Raw genomic sequence first — 22649 nt, 5'->3', positions numbered from 1 at the left:
AAATTTAAACTTTAAAATCTTAAAACAGAAAAGGATTTGTACACTTGGTCTCCTGTCTATTTCCAAGATTATTTAATTATTAGTTAGACCCTTCCATTAAGAATATTCTGAAAAAATCCTTCTATAATGTGATATGATTAGATTAAAAAAAAGAGAAATTTACTATAAAAACTAAGTTAATTCAAAAATTAACAAATATATGATCAAACCGAAAATTTTATATTTTTACGGTCCACGTAATTTTTGTTTCATTTTTACGGAATACGGTTCTGACAACACCTATTGATTCAAGTTGTCCTTCCAACCCAAGCATTCGAATCTGGTTCTTTTCTTATACTAGATGGAGGCCTAGCTTTCAAGGTGTCGCTCGTGGTAGAGACGGGTGCGTCAGGCGACGGGTGTTCGACTCTCTGGTTGTTCGTCGACGATGAAGACAATGGTTGCACGCATGAGATCTACTCCGGCTAGAGACCACCGGTTTCGACTAGTTTAGCAACTCTTAGAAGCTCCGTTTGTGAAGGTGTAGTGCCAATGTTGTTTCCCGAGAAGTGAAGATGTGGCGTGGTCATTGGATTCAAAGAAACATCAATAAACAATAAAAAAGATACATATATAATATTAATTCAATAGTACGCTTTTGACAATTGAGATGAGACTATATGCTTAGTCGATCAACAATTGTGACACATTGAGAGCTTAGAAGGAAAAACGTAATGTTAAAAGAACAAAAACTTGATACGTGCATGAATAATATTGCATATTTCAATTGTAAAAAGCGAGAGTGTTATGTCTAGCATGCATGTGGTTACGTGTCATATTTTTTATACATTGCGAGGTGTGAGTAAGTTAATAATTCAAGACAAAAGAGGGTGTTGGCTTGGTTTTGCCAAAAATAGATACTATAATATATATATATATATATTTAGGCCAATTATGAAGTCCCTCACTTCATTTTGAGGGATGTGAAACTTCAAGAATACTATAACCATTGGATTGAATAGAAATTGATTTTTTTTGGTATCTAATGGTTGATATTCGTTCAAATTAAAGCAGGGGTAAATGAAAAATTGAAAACTGGTAACTTGTTTAAATTTACTGTTTTTGTACTATTTTCTATTAAAATAAGGTATAAAATTTGTCAACCAATGGTCTCTCTCTCCTCACCACAACGAAAACCACTCTCTCACTATCAAGAACGGCTCATCATCACATTTGTTGGTCTCTTTCCTTCTCTCTCCTCACCTCAATGGCAGCTATCCACATTTTTTAATCTATCTATCAGTAAACAATCCCATTGAACAAGACAAACTAACTTTATCCATGATCGCTCATGAGCTCAAATAAAGTAATTGACCGCCGTTTGTGAAGCTTTTATACTTTCCTCTTTCATTGGAGACCCTAATCAAGAAGAACTCAATTGCAAGATCATGTCATTCTTTCTACCAAGGTTCTAGGACTCAATATCAAATCTCAGTTGAGGTCAAAATTTCACCCAAAAAAATAAATAAATATTTTTCTTCCTTCATTTCGTGTGTGTGCTTGGGATCCTGTGCTGTGTTTTTCTGCATTTTGTGCAGGCATCAAAGGTATTTACAGGGGGGTTAAAGTTACATAGTGCATAATTTTGTGCTAAACAAATAGATGAACCTTAAAAAAGAAACTAAAAAATAAAAAAGAAGGAAAATGCACTTAAAGACATGACCAAGACATTTCTTTTTCTTCCAATTTTTTGTTTGACGTAATCTTCTTTACCTTATCCCATTATTAAGCAAAAAATTTCTGTCTATTTGAACACAATTGGAGTGTTCTAATTTTTTGGTTACATCCTACAATATTGATATTTTAGAAACTAAAACTAGGTAAAATGATTGTGTAATTCTACATCTTTCAATAATAATATCAACTTTTGTAAAAGCAAATCAAAATAGTTACTCATTAAACCCTTTATTAAACTCATATGATCAACAAATAAAATTAATGTTACAAAAATAAGAAACAAAAATGCTAAATCAGTCTAAGCACAATTTTGAACCAAGCCTAAGCACAATTCTTGTTAACAGCAACTAAATCAGTCTTACAAGAACAACCCAATTCAATTGGAGCTCAAAATTCATGGCTATTACTCTCAAAACCCAGATGGCAAATATGACTGTCTCTTTATACTTTAATCAAATACACATTGATTTCCACTTCGGATCCTCTGACCCAAACCGAATAATCTGAAACTAAAGATGCTCATTGAAAATCTAAAATGACATTGCCCGTCTTCTACATTAGTACCATGTCAGTTGATCCGTTAGCTGCCAGGTCCTGATCGTGTCGCTACAACCTCTTCCAAGCTTCGAACTACCTTTCTACTGACATACTTTTTAAATAAAGGAAGATATTAAATTATAAAATCCACTAGAACGTTTATAATTTGAGAATTAATGAAGACACAAAATAACATTTAGATAACCAAAAATACAAGATAATCCAGTACCAATAATAGTAAACTACAACTTGATAAAATGAAAATGCCACAGAATAAGGAAAGATAATGAATTCGTGATAGTATTGCATGCTTACTTGTACTCAAAGATGGTAAACCAATAGGTATAATCAGTTTATAGAATGGAGAAAGCCTTGAAAATGAAACTGCATCATAAAGATCCTCTTCCTAGCTTCTGTGCCAACTCAACGACCTGCCAAATACAATCCACATTCTAAAAAATACATTTTCATTCAAGGTAGATACATTTGAACAAAAAAATCATAAATCATGAAATTACTTTATTGACCCTCAATAGTACAGCAATAGTATAAAAAATATAAATCAAGCAAGAAAAAAAATTTAAAAGCTATTATTAAAATATTATTTCTATAACTTCTTGTAAGAAAACCGGTTCTTCTAGGTCAAAAGGAAAAAAATAAATAACCTATCAAAGAAAAAAAAAATTGTCCTATATGAGGGATGTGAAACCTCAATTCAAAGTGAGGGACTGTATAAAGCCCCATATATTTATATTTATAATTATTTATGTTTATTTATATATATAGCTACTGTTATATTTATAATGATTTATATTTATATTTATTGAGTAATAAGACATATTATCAACCTTTTTTATTTTAGTTGTTAGTATATTTGTTATTAATTTAATTTAAGTTTTTTAAGTATATTTTTAATTTTAGTTTATATTAAATATTTATTGGGTTGTTTGTTAGTTGTTTTAGTGTTGTTTAGATTTATGTATGGTTGTATTCACATTGATTTTTAGTTGTTTTAAGTTTATATATAGTTGTTCTATTGTTGTGTTGATGTCTAATTGTTGTTTAGTTGTTTAAGATATATTTTGATTTTTTTTTATAAAAAAACATGTTAGTATACGATGGGTTGACTTCTAGTTGTTCTTCATTTGTTGTTTTTAAATGTGTGTAGTATGCAGTGAGTTAATGTTTAGTTGTTGTCTTATTGTTGTTTTTGTGTTGTTTATATTTTATGTATAATTGTTTTCATGTTAATTTTTAGTTGTTTAAGTTTATTTATAATTGTTCTGTTGTTTGATATTTGTTGTTTAGTTGTTTGCAGATATATTTTGATTTAAAAAAAAAACAGGATTAATGTTTAGTTGTTGTCTTATTGTTGTTTTTTAGTTGTTTCATTGATACCGTATTTTTGTAAATATAAACTTTAAAAATGTATTTTCCGAAAACTTAAGGTAGTATATTTGAAAAAAAACTAGAGACCGTAAAAAAGTATAAAAAAACACCCAAAAAATTATATTTTTGAAAAAATCTCTAAAAAAAATGGTCTCTTTTTTTTTTTTTGTCAGGAGGAAAAAATGGTCTCTTGCATCAAAATTTACTTTATTTATTTTTAATCAATAAGATAAAATTGCTCTTGAATTATATGAATTAGTAATTTATGTTTAAATACTTTTAACAATTTAAAATTAAACTAATATTCAATTGAATTAAAATAATTATAATAATAACTGATTTATGTTTTTAAAATTAAAATTAATAAGTAAATAACAAAATTATGTTTAATAATATGTGGAATTAAAATCTAAAACCCCAAAATCTTCAAGACCACTAAATCCAGATTCCCATGAAAAATCAAATACAAAATTCTACAACCAACCCAAAAATCATATAGAAATCAAACTCATGCCAAATCGATATCAACAAACAAAAACCAAATGTTAAATGCCAAGATTGATCTCCCTTCTATCTCTCATTCATAACATAATGCCCCCATATATGATTACATCATAAAAAAAAAAACCCAAAAGATCACCCTTGATCAAAAAAGGAAACCAAAAGATCACCATTGATCTTGCGCCCCAAGACTCTCTCCTATAATATTTTTATCTACTATGTACGATGTATTGCAATATAGTTTTAAATTAAAAGATATCGAACCCACAGAGATTAAATATTAAATTCACTAATTACTATTACTGTTAAGTCTATAATTTTAATTAGAAAAGTCAATAAATAAATCAAATTTAAAATAAAGAATATGAAATAACAAGATAATCAATTATAATGCTCTTGGAAAGTGATTAAATAAAAGATAAATGTACTAGAGTAATGAATTCACTATTCAATTATGAACATGGTTTCTTTATTATTCTAATTAGTTCTCCTCATTTGTAATTTCTAGAATTCTAATATAATGCATTTATCTCTCTCAAGCATATATGCAATTAATCTCAATTAATCAATATGATATCTCTATTCGCTATTAATTAATCAAGACGTCATTAAGCAATAGTTATTCTAAACCAAATTCATAGAGTTCAAGGAATCTCTCAATCTCACAATCACTCTATGTCAAATCTTCTTATGTCCAATCTATGTTTATCTTTCTCAAGCATAAACCCTAGATTTCAATTCACAATAATGATGGGCAAACATTAATATGATAAAATTAAATCAAGAAGATATGAACAAACGAGAAGAACTTCATAGAAATAATAATAAAAACCAAAATTCAATAGTCAAATAGATTCATCTAATACTCTAGCACAAGAAGAGTTTAGTTCTCCATTACAAACATAAACATAATAGCAATGTATTTGTTCATAATTAAAAAACTAAAAATGAAAGGAAGAAGAAATAAACTAGATGTAATGGTGATGATCTTGATGATGTCTAGCCTCTTCTTCTCCTCCAAGCCTCTAATCTCTGATCTAATCCCTCCAAAAAACGTGCTTAGACCCTAATTAAACTTTTCCTTATATATCCCTTGCAAAAAGACCTCTTTTGCCCTTCAAAAATTGCATTTTAAAAGTTTCGTACGGCTCCCGGCGCTGCAGCCCCTTAAACAAGCGCTACTGCGCTACAAATGTGCCAAAAACGAGTCTCTGTTTCAGTCAGGTACTGCAGCCCTTAAGGATGGCGCTGCAGCCCTAATTCAGCCCAGAAATAGCGATGCAGCCCCTGAATATGGGGCTGCAGCCCTAATTCACGAATTTTTCATTTTTCTTCGTTTCACTTCCGTTTTGTACAAATTTCTCGCCACTTTTCCTTGGACCCTACACAAACACAACACAAGCATAAAACCAAACAAAAACACCCTAAACACCTACAAATTAGATATAAAATGATACTAATAAGTGAATCTAAAATTCACTTATCAAACTCCCCCAAACTTTGAAAATTACTCGCCCTCGAGTAATACTCAAAACAAAAACTAAATAAGAACTAAACATACTCACACAATGCGAATCAAACCAACAATAACAGTCAAGCTTCAATTTCCTGAATACCATGCTCACATAAAGTTTCAGAAATATCCCAACAACACAATCCAGAATTTCAATCTCAACTATTGCCATAATCAACTAATTATCATTCACATCCTTTAACTATTCACCATAATGATTAAAACTCAAGTAATTGACATAGTTATGCACATCAAATTCTCACAGTCATACCACAATCCATATTATTCCATAAGTTTGCATTACTCATTATTCTCCACTAATGTAAACAACGCATGCTTAAGAATCAATAGGACTTTAATGGCTTACAATGTATGGCTTAGGTAAGGTAGATAAGAAAGTCATTTAGGCACTAATACCATAAGCATACAAACCTTACAAACAACCATGTACACATAAATCCCAAACACCCGCATTGAACAACCTTGACATGAATGAGATATATATTTCTCTTTCTTCCTCGTTTCTTCTTTAGTTATTATAGATATTTTTCTTTTTTCTTTTTTCTTTATCTCTTTTTTTTTTTTTCAACACTCACTCCCCAAAACTTTGTGTATACAATATATTTCCTTAAGGTAGTGTATCTCCATGGTAAAAAAATTTCTCTCTTTTTTTTTTTCAAGAAGAAACTTTCTCTCATTCATTTTTTCCACTCTTGAAAACCCAAAATGCTTTCCATTACAAAACCCCATCCCACATTATCTTTGTATGCTCATGACATTAATATGGTTAGGATATTTGATAAGATTTTCGTTAGGTTTCAACAATTTTGGGGTTTCAACAAAAATAGGCCTAGGCTCAATTAGGGTGACTAAAGATACAATTTTGTCTCGGGTTGGCTAGAAAGGCTCAAACAGACCAAACAAAATTGCCTACATCTTCTTCTTAAGCACACATTATCTAGGATTTCGTCTCAAATAACAAGTAACACAAATTCTAGAGTAATCAACCAAATCTTTCCACAAATTCCATTTAACATGCATAACACAATCAATTAGCACAAATTTAACAATCATGGCAAAAAGTTCAATCTTTCCTCATATATTAGTCAATCATGGCAACAGACAAAATCAAGCACACGGATGCAAAGTGGTTTTATTTCCTAACTTTATGTTCATAGCATTCATTACGTAACCTTGACTTTTATTATTGATTTGATTCAAACGCGACTCACAACAACCCGACTCTAAACACATATTTACAAAATAAAAGAAAACTTTCAAAAGAAATCCCTCCCCCAAACTTTGAAACAAACATTGTCCCCAATGTGTAACTACAAAGAAAAGGAAAGAAACTTACAAAAAGTCCATGCCTACGGATAAGGAGAAGGTGGTGGCGGTGGTGGTGGATCTTGCATCCCTTGAAACGGAGGGGGATAAGCGAAATAGTTATTCTGTCCTCTGTTCAACGTCCACTGAGCCACCAACAAATTTAGTTGATCCACCTGATTATGCTCATATGCCTCCCGACCAGCCAAATAGTTATGAGTGATCGTGTTTTGTTGAACAATGTAGCGCAGCATGTCATGCGAGTATTGCATATTAAGATCAGTTGGGCCACCAAGAGCCAAAGGAACATCCACATTCATTGGCCCCTCTACATTCTCCGGAACACTGTCATCCTCTTGATTTTCAAGGTCCTCATCATCACTCTCCCGCCTTCGTCGTTGGCCTTGTCGTCGTGGAGGTGCGGCTGGTGCTACTAAAGATACATTAGGATAACGCGCAATTCTTGCTTTAGTAAGTTTCCCTTTGACTGGCACCGCTATATCGATTTTTTCCCTTGGTACTTCATACACAACACACATATCGGTGATAAATGATCCAAACGAAAATCCCCCAGTAGTGGTGCCACGAAGAACAAACCTCATACCCTGACGAATAATTCGTCCAACATCGATGGTCATCCCCTTCATGATAGCAAAAACCAACCTCATCCGGTCATTCTTCATATGGCTAACATGACTAGTTGGGATCAATTTTGCTGCCACAAAATAGAACCATGCACGAGCTTCTTGATTAAGTTGCCATAAAAACATCCCATTAGGCTCATTATGAGCATATGCAATTCTAGCTCCTGGGCAACCTAATGTTTCCGCTATAAGAACATAATCATGCTGATCTTGTAGAAACAATTGGTACTCATCATGCTCGTTATCAAAGCTCTTAGTATTTAAAAAATTATCGATTGCCTTATAACTCCCCATAAGTAGTAATTTTCCTCTCACAAATCATTCCCCCTTCTCATTCAACTCCGGAAAATTCGCATAAAATTCATACACCCAAGAGATATTCATTTTAGTTTCCGGTTGCTTCACAACAGATTCCCACTGCCTACCTTCTATGTTGGCTCTAATTGGCTCAAAGATAGCACACGAACTAGGTTGAGGATCATATTCAATACCTCTTTCCTTGAGCACCGGTTTCCCCATAAAAGAAGTATATCGATCTTCCGCCTCCTTACTTACAAATTTGGTGGTATCAAATGGTGGTGCCCTAGAGGATGAGGGTCTTGAAGATGATGGTCTTGAACTATTTCTCTTAGGTCCCATGGTGACTCGGAACAACCCCCAAACACCCAAACAATACCTCACCTCCCAATTAATCACGTATTAACCCCCCTAACAACTAAACAATCCCACCAAACGTAATTCACCACTTCTTTCTTATGACAATTAATCAAAAATCACCAAGAACAGTCACTTAGGCAATTTTTCAAACACTTGGTGGGAAACAATTATTCTCACTCTTCCCTTCCTCTTTTCTCTCAATCTTAATTCCCCAAATCACAATAGAACTTCAAAAACTATCCAATAACATCAATTCCAACATATCAATTCACACATTCATCAAAATCAAAATTGCTTCTTACATTACGTATCCATTAAAAAACTTAAGTGCTCCAAAGAGAGGATTAAATGGCTTACTTGATGAATGTGAGTGTCTTGTGATCTTCAATGAACTACTCCCTTCATAGAATTCGGCCCCCCTTGAGAAGAGTAAGTGAGAACTTGAACAAAATGGAAGTTTGATGTGGTATTGATGATTAGGGTATGGAAAAATGAACAAATGGGATGAGAAATTAGGAATGGGAATGAGAAGAGTAGGATTTGATGGTTTGAAATTGAGGAATAAGGAAAGAAAGTAGAGTGATGGGTATGGGATATGGAATTTCGGGGTAGAGGAGAAAGGAGGGTAATGGTGTTTGAGATATTGATATTTCAGAGTAGGGAGAAGAAGAAGAAAAAATGGTGGTTAGAGAAAAAGAGGGAAGAAAAAGAATTTAAAAAACCTTTTTTTTTTCTTCCTATTCGAAGTGGCGCTGCGGCGCCAAAGGCCCTGATGCTCCAGGATTTTTTCCTCGCGAATTAGCGCTGCAGCGCCTAGTGATGGCGCTGCGGCGCTTGGGACTCCCGAAAGTCACCCTCTCTATTTGGGCGTGGCGCTGCAGCGCTTAGTGATGGCACGGCGGCGCTAATTCCTACCACAATTGCACTGCAGCGCTATGAAGTGGCGCTGCAGCCCCTGGAACACTGCTTTTCATTTATTTATTTTTTCTTCATTATTTCTTTCTTTTTTCACGATTTTCACGGCTCAAAATAAACTTAATATTTACAAAATAAATAAAATAAAGTCTACTAAAATAAAATAAAATAAACTAAATAAAAATAACAATACTAAAACAATGGGTTGCCTCCCATTAAGCGCTTAATTTATCGTCTTTAGCTAGACATTGATGACGCTTCAGTTGCTGTCTTGGAGATACATCGTCTCCACCTTCTTGTAAATTTCACCAAAATAATGTTTCAACCTTTGTCCATTCACTTGAAAAAGCGAACCGTCATTATTTCTTAATTCCACAGAACCAAAAGGAGAAACTTTGGTGATAACAAACGGACCAGACCATCTTGACTTTAGCTTGCCGGGAAATAACCTCAAACGAGAATTGAAAAGTAAAACTTGCTGTCCCGGCACAAACTCTCGCTTTAATATCATTTGATCATGATATTTCTTTGTCCACTCCTTGTAAATACGAGCATTTTCATATGCATCATTCCGAAACTCCTCCATCTCATTCAGCTGCAATAACCTCTTCTCACCCGCTGCTTGGTAATCAAAATTAAGCTTCTTGATCGCCCAATAAGCCTTGTGCTCCAATTCTACTGGTAAGTGACAAGCTTTTCCAAATACTAGTCGATAAGGAGACATACCGAGAGGAGTCTTGTACGTTGTCCTGTAGGCCCATAAAGAGTCATCAAGCTTTTGAGACCAATCTTTTCTATTCAAATTCACTGTTTTCTCCAAGATAGACTTGATCTCTCGGTTTGATACCTCAGCTTGGCCATTAGACTGGGGGTGATAAGATAAATCCACCTTATGTCGAACTCCATATTTCATCAAGAGTGGTTTAATAACTTTGTTGCAGAAATGTGTTCCTTCATCACTTATTATCGCTCTTGGAGTTCCAAAACGATTAAATATAAACTTCTGCAGAAAATAAGAAACAACCTTGGAATCATTTGTAGTAGTGCCTATCGCTTCGACCCACTTTAAAACATAATCAACAGCGAGTAAGATAAACAAGTTCCCGAAAGATGGTGGAAAGGGCCCCATGAAGTCAATGCCCCACACATCGAACAATTCCACCTCTAAAATCACATTCATAGGCATCTCATTTCTTTGCGAGATATTTCCAACTCGTTGACATCTATCACAAGTCTTGACAAAAGTGTAACAATCTTTAAAAATTGAAGGCCAATAAAAACCTGATTGCAAAACTTTCGCTGCTGTACGCGATGGCCCGAAGTGCCCACCGTAAGGTGCCGAATGACACTGCTCTACTATTGATTGAGTCTCTTCCATTGGTACACAACGACGAATTATTCGATCCGTACTCATTTTGAACAGGTATGGATCATCAAAGAAGTAGTATTTAGAATCATGAATCAATTTCCTCTTTTGATGTGCATTAAAATCAGGAGGTAGCTTGCCACTAACCAGGTAATTCACGATGTCAGCATACCATGGAAGTTCTGTTGATACAGCCAGCAGTAACTCATCTAGAAATAATTCTTTGATCGAGTCTTTACATTCAGCATCTTTATTCTCTAATCGTGATAAATGATCTGCCACAAAGTTCTCTTTCCCCTTCTTATCCACAATCTCAATGTCAAACTCTTGAAGTAACAATACCCAACGTATCAGTCTTGGCTTAGCCTCCTTCTTTGCAAACACATAACGCAGTGCTGCATGGTCTGTGTATATAATAACTTTGGAACACAAGAGATATGGTCTGAATTTAACTCATGCAAACACCACCGCTAATAGTTCTTTTTCAGTGGTTGAGTAATTTCGTTGAGCTTCATCAAGAGTCTTGCTCGCATACTAAATTGCTCGAAAGATCTTCTCTCTTCACTGCCCCAACACAGCCCCTACCGCATAATCACTAGCATCGCACATAATCTCGAATGCTTGACTCCAATTCGGGACACTCATAATAGGGGTTGACACCAACTTCTCTTTTATCGAGTCAAATGCCTTCCTACACTCATCATCAAAAACAAAATCAGTATCTTTTTCTAGGAGATTGCATAGTGGCTTGCTGATTTTCGAGAAGTCTTTGATAAACCTCCTGTAAAAACCCGCATGCCCCAAAAAACTTCTTATCCCCTTGACATTCACCGGTGGAGGAAGCTTCTCAATGATGGCTATCTTGGCTCGATCTACTTCGAGACCTTCCTTCGAAACTCGATGCCCCAAGACAATCCCTTCTTGAACCATGAAGTGACATTTCTCCCAATTCAGCACAAGGTTCTTCTCTTCACATCTACAAAGGGCCAATGCCAAGTTGTGCAAGCACTGGTCGAATGATGACCCAAAAACAGAAAAGTCGTCCATAAATACCTCCATGATCTCTTCTACCATATCTGAGAAGATGGCCATCATACACTGCTGAAAAGTGGCAGGTGCATTACAAAGTCCGAAAGGCATCCTCCTGTAAGCAAAAGTGCCGTAAGGACATGTGAAAGTTGTCTTTTCCTGATCTTCAGGAGCGATTGCTATTTGATTATAGCCTGAATAGCCGTCTAAGAAGCAGTAATGTGTATAGCCAGCCAAACGATCGAGCATCTGATCGATAAATGGAAGTGGGAAATGATCCTTTCTAGTCGCCTTGTTCAACTTCTGGTAATCAATACAAACTCTCCACCCCGTCACTGTTCTTGTCGGAATCAATTCATTGGCTTCATTCTTGATCACTGTCATTCCCCCTTTCTTTGGTACAACTTGCACAGGACTAACCCAACTACTATCCGAAATAGCAGAAATGATCCCAGCATTCAATAGCTTCAATACTTCTGCCCTCACTACTTCTTTCATGGATGGGTTCAATCGCCTTTGATGCTCAATAGAAGGCTTATAATTTTCTTCAAAAAGAATCTTGTGCATACAAACAGTTGGGCTTATTCCCTTCAGATCTGAAATTTCCCATCCTATGGAAGATTTATATTTCCTCAAAACTCTTAGCAATTTTTCAGTTTCACATTCTGATAGTTTTGATGAAATGATCACTGGGCAAGTGAAATTCTCTCCTAGATACTCATAACGCAAATGCTCTGGGAGTTGTTTCAAATCTTTCTTTTCCACCACTTCCTTCTCGACTTCTCCTTCCTTGGCTTGACAAAGAGTTTCTTCCATTTTAATACTACTAGCACAAGGAATAGCACTGAGAGCCATCACACATTTAGCCACTTCGTCACCCACAAACTCACCATTCACCTTTTTCAAATCAGCTTGAGTAATACTAGAATTAAGGCAATGTTGTAAAGGATCAGCACATAATTCTTTTCTCATCGTCTCTTCTACTACTACCTCAATAGAATCCACACGGTGACATGTGCTCGTGTTGTCATGCTGCTGGAGTGCTTGATAAATGTTGAATTTAACCTCTTCATTGTTAACCCTCAATGTCAAATGACCACCTTGTACATCAATAAGAGCTCTTCCAGTAGCCAAGAATGGACGACCAAGAATAATGGGGATTCATGGTGCTCCTCCATATCCAAAACCACGAAATCAGCGGGAAAAATAAATTTGTCCACCTTAACCAATACGTCTTCAATCACTCCCCTAGGATAAGTAAGTGACCGATCTGCTAATTGAAGAGTGATGGTTGTGGGCTTCACCTCTCCTACCCCCAATTTCTTGAAAACTGAAAGTGGCATCAGATTTATACTCGCTCCAAGATCACACAAAGCCTTATCAAAGGACGACCCTCCAATAGTGCATGGTATAGTAAAGCTACCCGGATCTTTCACCTTTTGAGGCAACTTCTTCTGTAGGATGGCACTGCATTCCTCTGTTAACTTCACAGTTTCAAAGTCTTCTAATCTTCTTTTCTTAGACATAACTTCTTTCATGAATTTCACATAATTAGGCATTTGCTCAAGAGCATCTGCAAAGGGAATGTTTATGTGAATTTGTTTGAAGATTTCTAGAAACTTTGCAAACTGTTCATCTAATTTCTTCTTCTGAAATCGTTGAGGGTATGGAATGGGAGGTTGATACACTGGAAGTCTATCTTTCTTCATGTCATTCTTGTCACTTCCACTCTGCTTCTTGGCTTGCTCTTCTTTGTCTACCTCTCATACCACTGGCTCAACTTTCTCCTTTGAACTAGCTTGAACATCACCCTCTTTAAGCACCTTACCACTTCTCAAAGAAACTGCTTGGCATGATTCCTTTGGATTTACCACAGTGTCACTAGGAAAACTTCCCTTCTGATTAGAATTCACCGCATTAGCTAATTGACCCACTTGAGTCTCAATTTTCTTCATTGAAGCACCCATGTTAGTCATATGGGTTTCTATATTCTCGAGTCTTACTTCATTTTTTCCGAACCTCTTGTTAGACTCCATAATAAAAGTGCCCAAAATGTCTTCCAACGACTGCTTTTTCTCTTGTTGCGGTTGAGAATTGAATCTCGGAGGTGGTTGCAACACATTTTTATTATTAGCATAAGAGAAATTTTCATGGTTGCGCAATCCTGGATGATAATAATTAGGCATGTTGTTGCTTCTGTAATTATTGGGGAAGGAACGATTTGCCATAAACTGGGCTTGTTCTGGACTCAATTCTTGCCCCTGCATTGCAGCAGCCGCTACTACACTCTCCATAACCGTTGGATTATTTTGCGCTAATAGAGCAGCCATTTGGATTTGTAGAGCAACAATTTGGGCATTCAGGGCTGTCATCTGATCAACTTCATACAACCCAGCAACTTTCCTTGGGCCTGACCTTTCATTAGGCCACTGATAACTGTTGGTGGCCATTTCCTCCATCAAAGTGAAGGCTTCATCAGCTGTCTTGGCTAATAGAGCACCCCCTGCAGCAGCATCAACTATTGTTCGTGTTGGAGCATTCAACCCTTGATAAAAAATATGAACTTGCATCCAATTTTGATAACCATGTTGTGGGCAACGTCGTAATAATTCCTTAAACCTCTCCCAAGCCTCATAGAATGGTTCTTGATCTAACTGTCGAAATTGTCCAATATCGCTGCGTAATTGGGCTGACTTTGAAGGAGGGAAAAACTTAATCAGGAACTTTCTTGCCATCTCATCCCATGTTGTAATTGTTCCAGGCTGCAAAGATTGCAACCAACTCCTGGCTCTTTCCCTCAAGGAGAAAGGGAAGAGACGCAATCTGATGGCATCATCAGTAACGCCATTCATCTTCACTGTGGCACATACCTCCAGAAATATGGCCAAGTGAATGTTAGGGTCTTCAGTAGCTAGACCCCCAAACTGATTTTGTTGCACCATGTTGATTAGTGCAGGTTTCAATTCGAAGTTGTTGGCAGCAATGGCTGGATTTGCTATTCCAGTGAGATTCTCATTCACAACAGGCATGCAAAAATCATGCACTGCCCGCTGCGCTGGATTAAGAGGAGCCCCAGCAGCTGCTGGTTGATTGTTATTATTGCCATTGCCATCGTTGTTGTTCACCCCGTTGTTGTCCATATTAAGCTCTTCAGTCCTTTTCTTAGATCTCAACTGACGGAGTGTGTGCTCAATTTCAGGATTCAGAGGCTCAACAGGTGTACAACTCCTAGTCCTTCGCATATACTGAGAACACAAGAACAATCTATAACGTTAGTAACAAAACAAATAAAAATCTAATTTAAAATCAAGGCTTAAAGTTTCAATATTAGTAAATTTAATTTTAATCCCCGGCAACGGCGCCAAAAACTTGATACAAAATTTTTCTACCGCAAGTGTACGGTGTATTGCAATATAGTTTTAAATTAAAAGATGTCGAACCCACAGGGATTAAATATTAAATTCACTAATTACTATTACTGTTAAGTCTATAATTTTAATTAGAAAAGTCAATAAATAAATCAAATTTAAAATAAAGAATATGAAATAACAAGATAATCAATTATAATGCTCTTGGAAAGTGATTAAATAAAAGATAAATGTACTAGAGTAATGATTTCACTATTCAATTATGAACATGGTTTCTTTATTATTCTAATTAGTTCTCCTCATTTGTAATTTCTAGAATTCTAATATAATGCATTTATCTCTCTCAAGCATATATGCAATTAATCTCAATTAATCAATATGATATCTCTATTCGCTATTAATTAATCAAGACGTCATTAAGCAATAGTTATTATAAACCAAATTCATAGAGTTCAAGGAATCTCTCAATCTCACAATCACTCTATGTCAAATCTTCTTATGTCCAATCTATGTTTATCTTTCTCAAGCATAAAACCTAGATTCAATTCACAATAATGATGGCCAAACATTAATATGATAAAATTAAATCAAGAAGATATGAACAAACGAGAAGAACTTCATAGAAATAATAATAAAAACCAAAATTCAATAGTCAAATAGATTCATCTAATACTCTAGCACAAGAAGAGTTTAGTTCTCCATTACAAACATAAACATAATAGCAATGTATTTGTTCATAATTAAAAAACTAAAAATGAAAGGAAGAAGAAATAAACTAGATGTAATGGTGATGATCTTGATGATGTCTAGCCTCTTCTTCTCCTCCAAGCCTCTAATCTCTGATCTAATCCCTCCAAAAAAACGTGCTTAGACCCTAATTAAACTTTTCCTTATATATCCCTTGCAAAAAGACCTCTTTTGCCCTTCAAAAATCGCATTTTAAAAGTTCCGTACGGATCCCGGCGCTGCTGCACTACAAATGTGCCAAAAATGAGTCTCTGTTTCAGTCAGGCGCTGCAGCCCTTAAGGATGGCACTGCAGCCCTAATTCAGCCCAGAAATAGCGATGCAGCCCCTGAATATGGGGCTGCAGTCCTAATTCACGAATTTTTCATTTTTCTTCGTTTCACTTCCGTTTTGTACAAATTTCTCGCCACTTTTCCTTGGACCCTACACAAACGCAACACAAGCATAAAACCAAAAAAAAACACCCTAAACACCTACAAATTAGATATAAAATGACACTAATAAGTGAATCTAAAATTCACTTATCACTGCATGGGCAGCAAACTTTTCCTTTTATTTGAACAGTTACATCCAAGCAGTGATGCTTGCGGTGTAAAAGATTGCTTTATAATGTTATAATATTTTCATCTACTATAACATATGTCTGTATGACCGAACTTAGCATAGTACTTTGGCTTGATTTAACAAAATATGAATTTTGAAAATACTCTAAGTACCTTAGCATGCTTTCACTCATTTTGTTCATGTGTTTACATACCTTATGGTACGTGTTATCCAGATTTCCGGATAGCGTTTAGATTGATGTCCTCGGGGAAGCAGAATTACCAATGTCTTTCACGGTAGGTGACCAGAGCTCGCGGATGGACAGAAAGGCTTCGCCTCTCCCGTGTAGTGTCCGGATTACTCTTTCAAGCAAACACGACACGGAGGCTCGTCGACCCTCTCGGACTCCCGAAGGGGTATCCTTCAGGGAAGCTCCTTCCAGGAGAAGCTCTTCAAGTGGTCTTCGCGGAAACAGTTCCGTGCCTCGCACGGAACAAAACCAAGCGGTCGAGTCATGGAGGAGGCATGTTTGGAATGATATCCACCTGACACAGGATCCCGCCTGACACGCCTGACAGGTCAAAGCCGCACACATCCCAGCACGCCTAAGGGTACCTTTTCACCTACTGTTCCGCTGACAACTTGGAAAAGACGGCTGACTTTGTGTGTTCCCCATACTTTCACGTAAATATACCCACATAGAGTCTTGTAGCCATGCTACTACAGTAATTGTATCCCCTATTTATGGCTGGTGTAATTAAGACTCATGTACGTAGAGAAAAACCCTAATCCAAAACCCTAGCTATAAAGACCCCTTCATTTTACAAGAAGAAGGACGGCCAACATATCACATAGCAAGAACTCTACTAAAATCTCTCTAGCTTCATCTTCTTCAAGAGAACCCGAGAGAAACACTGTGAGTGTGTGAGGTTCTTGTACACCAGCCATCTTGCTGTAATCCTTTCCAAGTATAATAACATCGACTCGTGGACTAGGGCTTGTTAACGCCTGAACCATGTAAAAACATTGTTTGTTTAGTTACATTTCAGCACTTCTACAGTTCTTATCTTTTTATTATTCTGTTTGTATTCGTTTCCGAAAAACTCGGTAAACAGTACGCTTTGCTATCGATGTGCCTTATATGCCCACCAAGTGATTGAGGAACTTTAGGTCCTTGGTCACTTGCCTTGACCATGACCTGTTCGAACATTTCTGCTCGGGTGGAAAAGTAATACTTGTAATACAGCAAAACAACACACGTAATGAACAAATACTTGTAAATATAAATTTACAAAGGTTGGCAAGAATGACTGGCTACGCACAGTCCCTTATAATCTTGTATTAAAAATGGACTAAACATGTCTTTACGAGTGATTCTAAAATAGAATCTTACATATACGAGTGATTAGCCAGACAACGTGGCTAACCCTCTTTGCGAAACTTGTAAAAAGTAAAATTTAATACAAGCCAGTCCTTTAAAAAGGACTGTTCACTGATAATACTTGCGCAGGTGTTCTCCATTCCAATAACGTGGAACAAGATCTCCGTTTAGGCGTGCAAGTTTGTAGGTGCTCGGATGAAGGACTTCTTCAATCTGGTAAGGTCCTTCCCAATTAGGTCCAAGTACTCCAGCAGTGGGGTCGCAGGTATTTAAGAAAACTCGTCGTAGCACCAAGTTACCGACGTTGAATTTCCTTTCTTTAACTTTGGAGTTAAAGTATCGGGCGACTTTTTGCTGGTACGCAGCAACTCAGAGCTGGGCCTTTTCCTGTATCTCGTCAATTGAGTCTAAGGATTCCATCATTAGTTGGCTATTCTGGTTCTGGTCGTATGTTACGCGTCGATGTGAGGGGGGATCTAACTCGACAGGTAACATAGCCTCATATCCGTAAGCTAGGGAAAATGGGGTATGACCTGTCACTGTTCGGTGAGACGTTCTATACGACCAGAGGACTTTAGGCAGCTGCTCCGGCCATGCTCCTTTAGCATCTTCAAGCCTCTTTTTCAGGGTGTCCTTAAGGGTTTTATTCACAGCCTCGACCTGCCCGTTTGCTTGGGGATGCGCAACTGAAGAAAAGCTTTTAATAACTCCGTGCCTTTCACAGAAGTCGGTGAATAAGTCGCTGTCAAATTGGGTTCCGTTGTCTGAAACTATCTTTTGGGGCAAACCATAGCGGCAAACAATGTTCTTGATGACAAAGTCAAGAACTTTCTTGGTCGTTATGGTGGCGAGTGGTTCTGTTTCAGCCCATTTAGTGAAGTAATCGACTGCCACGACTGCATTCTTTACTCCGCCTTTTCCCGTTGGTAGGGACCCAATCAAATCTATCCCCCACACTGCAAAAGGCCACGGACTTTGCATCTGTTTCAATTCATTTGGAGCTGCTCGTGGAATCTTGGAGAACCTTTGACATTTATCGCATCTTCGTACAAACTCCATCGAATCCTCGTTCATGGTTGGCCAGAAGTAGCATTGCCTTAGAATTTTCTTTGCCAAACTCTGCCCCCCAGCGTGATCCCCACAGAAGCCTTCATGCATCTCCTTCATGAGTTCCTTAGCTTTTTCTGGTGTAACGCACCTGAGTAGTGGCATTGAATACCCTCTTTGGTACATAACACCACGACCAGTATGTACCTAGCGGCCTGCCTTTGTAGAGTTCTGGCTTTGTTTCTATCTGTTGGTAGCACACCGCTGGTCAGATACTCCAAGTAAGGTGCCATCCATGTATCCTCCATTCGAATCTCCATATTGGTCTCAACCGCTTGTATGCTTGGCTCACTCAGTCTTTCTACTGGCACAATGTTCAAAGTGTCAGCATCCTTCGCGCTCGCGAGTTTGGCTAAGGCGTCTGCGTTTGAATTCTGATCCCGCAGAATTTGCTGGAGGGTGTACTCCGTGAATTGGGCTAGCAGGTCTTTTGTTTTATTCAAGTAGGCCACCATTTTTAAGCCTCGTGCTTGATATTCTCCTAGAACTTGATTCACCACCAGCTGTGAGTCACTGTAAATATCAAGCGCCTTTATGCTCATGTCTTTCGCCATTCGCAACCCAGCGAAGAGTGCTTCGTATTCGGCTTCATTGTTTGACGCAGTAAAGTCGAATCTGATGGCGCAGTGAAATCGATGCCCTTCCGGCGTTATCAATATCACTCCTGCTCCAGTGTGGGATTCGTTGGACGACCCATCCATGAATAACTTCCACGAAGGAGCTTTCTCTTGAGGCTCAGGCGCATTCGGCGATTCGCACTGCTCGCTGTCTGGGAGTTCTGTGAACTCCGCAATAAGATCGGCCAGGACTTATCCTTTTACTGCTGCTCACGGTGAATATGTTATATCGAACTGCCCTAGTTCGACTGCCCATTTTAATAATCGTCCAGCCGCCTCTGGTTTTTGGAGGACTTGCCGAAGGGGCTGGTCAGTTAAAACCGTGATAGGATGGGCTTGAAAGTAAGAGCGTAGCTTCCTAGAGGCCAGGATTAAGCAGTATGCTAACCTCTCGATTGGTGGATATCTCAATTCTGCTCCGATCAACCTCTTGCTAACATAGTAGACCAATTTTTGTACTCCTTCTTCTTCTCGCACTAGTACCGCGCTAGCAGCAACTTCGGTAATCGCCAGGTAAATAAACAAAGTTTCTCCTTCAATTGGCTTTGATAAGATGGGAGGCTGTGCCATATGAGCTTTCAAGGCCTGAAAAGCTTGCTTGCAGTCTCCTGTCCATTCAAACTTCTTATTTCCCCTAAGTAGATTGAAGAAAGGGATGCACTTGTCTGTTGACTTCGAAATAAATCTGCTTAGGGATGCGATTCTCCCGGTTAAACTTTGTACATCTTTGATCCTTTCTGGCGATTTCATGTCGATCATGGCCTTTATTTTGTCGGGGTTGGCCTCGATTCCTCTTGAATTTACAATGAACCCCAAAAACTTCCCTGATCCAACTCCGAAGGAACATTTGAGGGGATTTAACTTCATCTGGTATTTGTTCAATACATCGAAGCACTCTTGTAAATCCTTCACATGTCCTTCTGCCTTTTTAGACTTTACCAGTATGTCGTCCACGTATACCTCCATGTTTACTCCGATCAGCTCCTTAAATATGTGGTTGACTAGTCGTTGGTAAGTCACACCTGCGTTTTTTAGTCCGAAGGGCATTACTTTGTAACAGTATAAGCCCGTATCGGTCCGAAAGCTGGTGTGATCCTCGTCAGGGGGATGCATGCTAATCTGGTTGTAGCCCGAATATGCATCCATGAACGAGAGGATCTCGTGTCCTGCAGTAGCATCAACCAGCTAGTCGATTCATGGGAGTGGGAAGCAATCCTTTGGCAGGCTTTGTTGAGGTCTGTAAAATCCACACAGGTTCTCCATTTACTGTTAGGCTTGGGAACCAACACTGGATTGGAGACCCATGATGGATAAAATGCCACCCTGATGAACCCATTCTCCTTTAATCTTTCAACTTCTTCCTTTAAAGCTCTCAATCTATCCTTATCGAGCAACCTTCTCTTTTGTTGCACGGGTGGAAAAGTCTTGTCTATATTCAGGACATGGCTGATAATTGCAGGGTCTATCCCAGCCATGTCTTTGTGCGACCAGGCAAAAACCTCCTTGTTCTTCCGCAAAAATTCCACCAGTGCGTGCTTCGTGGTTGGCTCTAGGTTCTTCCCGACCTTTACAACTCTGGTCGGGTCTTTTTCATCGAGTTGGACCTCTTCTAGGTCCTCGATGGGTCCCGCGTTCTCTTCAAAATCCCCAAAGCGAGGATCTAAGTCTCTATCCTCACTTTGGGCAACACCCTATTTGGTGACTTCATCACTGGAATGGGCTTGTGTATCAACAACCATCTGTAACCTATATGAGGTAGTGCTCTTTGATGTTTCTTTTTTCGCCTTCGTTACTAAGGCGTTATAGCACTCCCTGGCTTCTCTCTGGTTCCCCAACACGCGTCCTACCCCTGCGTCCATTGGGAACTTCATGGCTAAGTGCCACATAGAGATGACAGTCCGTAGATCAACTAGTATAGGCCTTCCAATGACGGCATTGTACGCCGAAGGACAATCGACTACTACAAAAGTAGCGAGTAATGTCCTGGTAGCTGGTGCTGTACCTGTCGTCACTGGTAGTCTGATCAATCCGGCGGGGGCGAGTCCCTCTCCAGAGAAGCCGTATATCGTTTGGTTGCAGGGCTCCAGGTCCTTAACGGACAACTTCATGTGCTCCAGCGAAGACTTATACAGGATATTCACCGAACTTCCTGTATCGACCAGCACTCTTTTTACCATCATGTTAGCCATCTGGATATCCACGACCAGCGGATCGGAATGTGGGAACCGGATGTGTTGGACATCGCCATTAGAGAAGGTTATTTCGCCCTCTTCTGATCGAGCCTTTTTTGGCGCGCGATCCTCCACAGTCATCATCTCGATGTCCTGGTCGTGGCGCAGGGTCCGAGCGTATCGTTCCCTGGCCTTTCCGCTATTTCCCACGAGGTACGGGCCTCCACAAATGGTTAAGAGTGTGCCAGTCACGGGGGCAGGCTGTAAGGGTGGCGAGCATTGGCGCGTGGGCGCCTGCTCGTTGCTACTTGGAGTTTCTCGTTGGGAATTTCCCGAGGCCCGTACGTATCTTCTCAAGTGTCCTTGTCTAATAAGGAACTCGATTTCGTCTTTCAGCTGGTTGCATTCGTTGGTGTCATGTCCGTAGTCGTTATGATAACGACAGAACTTGGTAGTGTCTCTCTTCGAAATATCCTTTCGAATGGGGCTAGGTTTTTTATAAGGCACACTAGAACTTGTGGCCTGATAAACCTCTCCCCGAGACTCAACGAGGGCAGTGTAGTTAGTGAACCGTGGTTCATAATGGTTACCCTTGGCTTGTTTATTGTCGGAGGTGGAAGGCTCATTGTGCGGCCGTTTTCCACCATTCTTGCCATTTCCGCTGCCGTTCCCGTTGCCTTTGCCGTTGCCGTTAGGTTTAGACCCATTGGCGGCTTTAGTGGGCCCGGAAGCCTTCTTATCCTTGCCAGAAGGCTTTCCATCGTTGGCAATGGCATCTTCGAGCTTGATGTAACGATCAGCCCGGTCCAAGAATTCCTGGGTAGTTCTAACTCCATCCTTGCGGAGGCTCTTCCAGAGGGGGGAGTGACGCCTAACTCCTGCGGTTATGGCCATCATTTTGCCTTCGTCCCCCACCATTTTTGCTCCAGCTGTTGCTCGCATAAAACGCTGGATGTAATCCTTAAGCGACTCTCCATCCTGTTGGCGAATCTCAACCAGCTGGTTTGCTTTGGTCGGATGCACACGACCTGCATAGAACTGTCCGTAGAACTCCCTTACAAACATTTCCCAGGAAACTATGCTTGCAGGAGGGAACTTAAAAAACCACTCCTGCGCGGCCTCA

General features: G+C 38.5%; 2 protein-coding genes and 1 non-coding gene across 3 annotated transcripts; 1 reads left to right on the top strand and 2 right to left on the bottom strand.

The window, feature by feature from the left end:
- Positions 1–12681: 12681 nt before the first annotated feature.
- Positions 12682–13302, bottom strand: LOC133825269 (uncharacterized). Its single transcript, XM_062258234.1, has one exon. The coding sequence runs from the start codon at positions 13300–13302 to the stop codon at positions 12682–12684; it is 621 nt and encodes a 206-aa protein (XP_062114218.1).
- Positions 13303–13356: 54 nt separating this feature from the next.
- On the bottom strand, positions 13357–14835 carry LOC133825268 (uncharacterized). Its single transcript, XM_062258233.1, has one exon. It carries the CDS (start codon positions 14833–14835, stop codon positions 13357–13359), a length of 1479 nt encoding a protein of 492 aa, XP_062114217.1.
- On the top strand, positions 14174–14277 carry LOC133828326 (small nucleolar RNA R71). Its single transcript, XR_009890952.1, has one exon. It is a non-coding gene; the product is annotated as a small nucleolar RNA R71 (small nucleolar RNA).
- Positions 14836–22649: the final 7814 nt, after the last annotated feature.

This window comes from Humulus lupulus, chromosome 3, assembly GCF_963169125.1.
Source record: "Humulus lupulus chromosome 3, drHumLupu1.1, whole genome shotgun sequence".
NCBI lineage: Eukaryota > Viridiplantae > Streptophyta > Magnoliopsida > Rosales > Cannabaceae > Humulus > Humulus lupulus.
The sequence above is the reverse complement of the archived record's forward strand: the minus strand, read 5'-3'. Positions and strand labels throughout refer to the sequence as shown.

What these genes read in the sequence shown, in the direction of transcription:
- LOC133825269 (XM_062258234.1), bottom strand. Translation starts at nt 13,302, where the DNA reads ATGAAGAAAGATAGACTTCCAGTGTATCAACCTCCCATTCCATACCCT.
- LOC133825268 (XM_062258233.1), bottom strand. Translation starts at nt 14,835, where the DNA reads ATGCGAAGGACTAGGAGTTGTACACCTGTTGAGCCTCTGAATCCTGAA.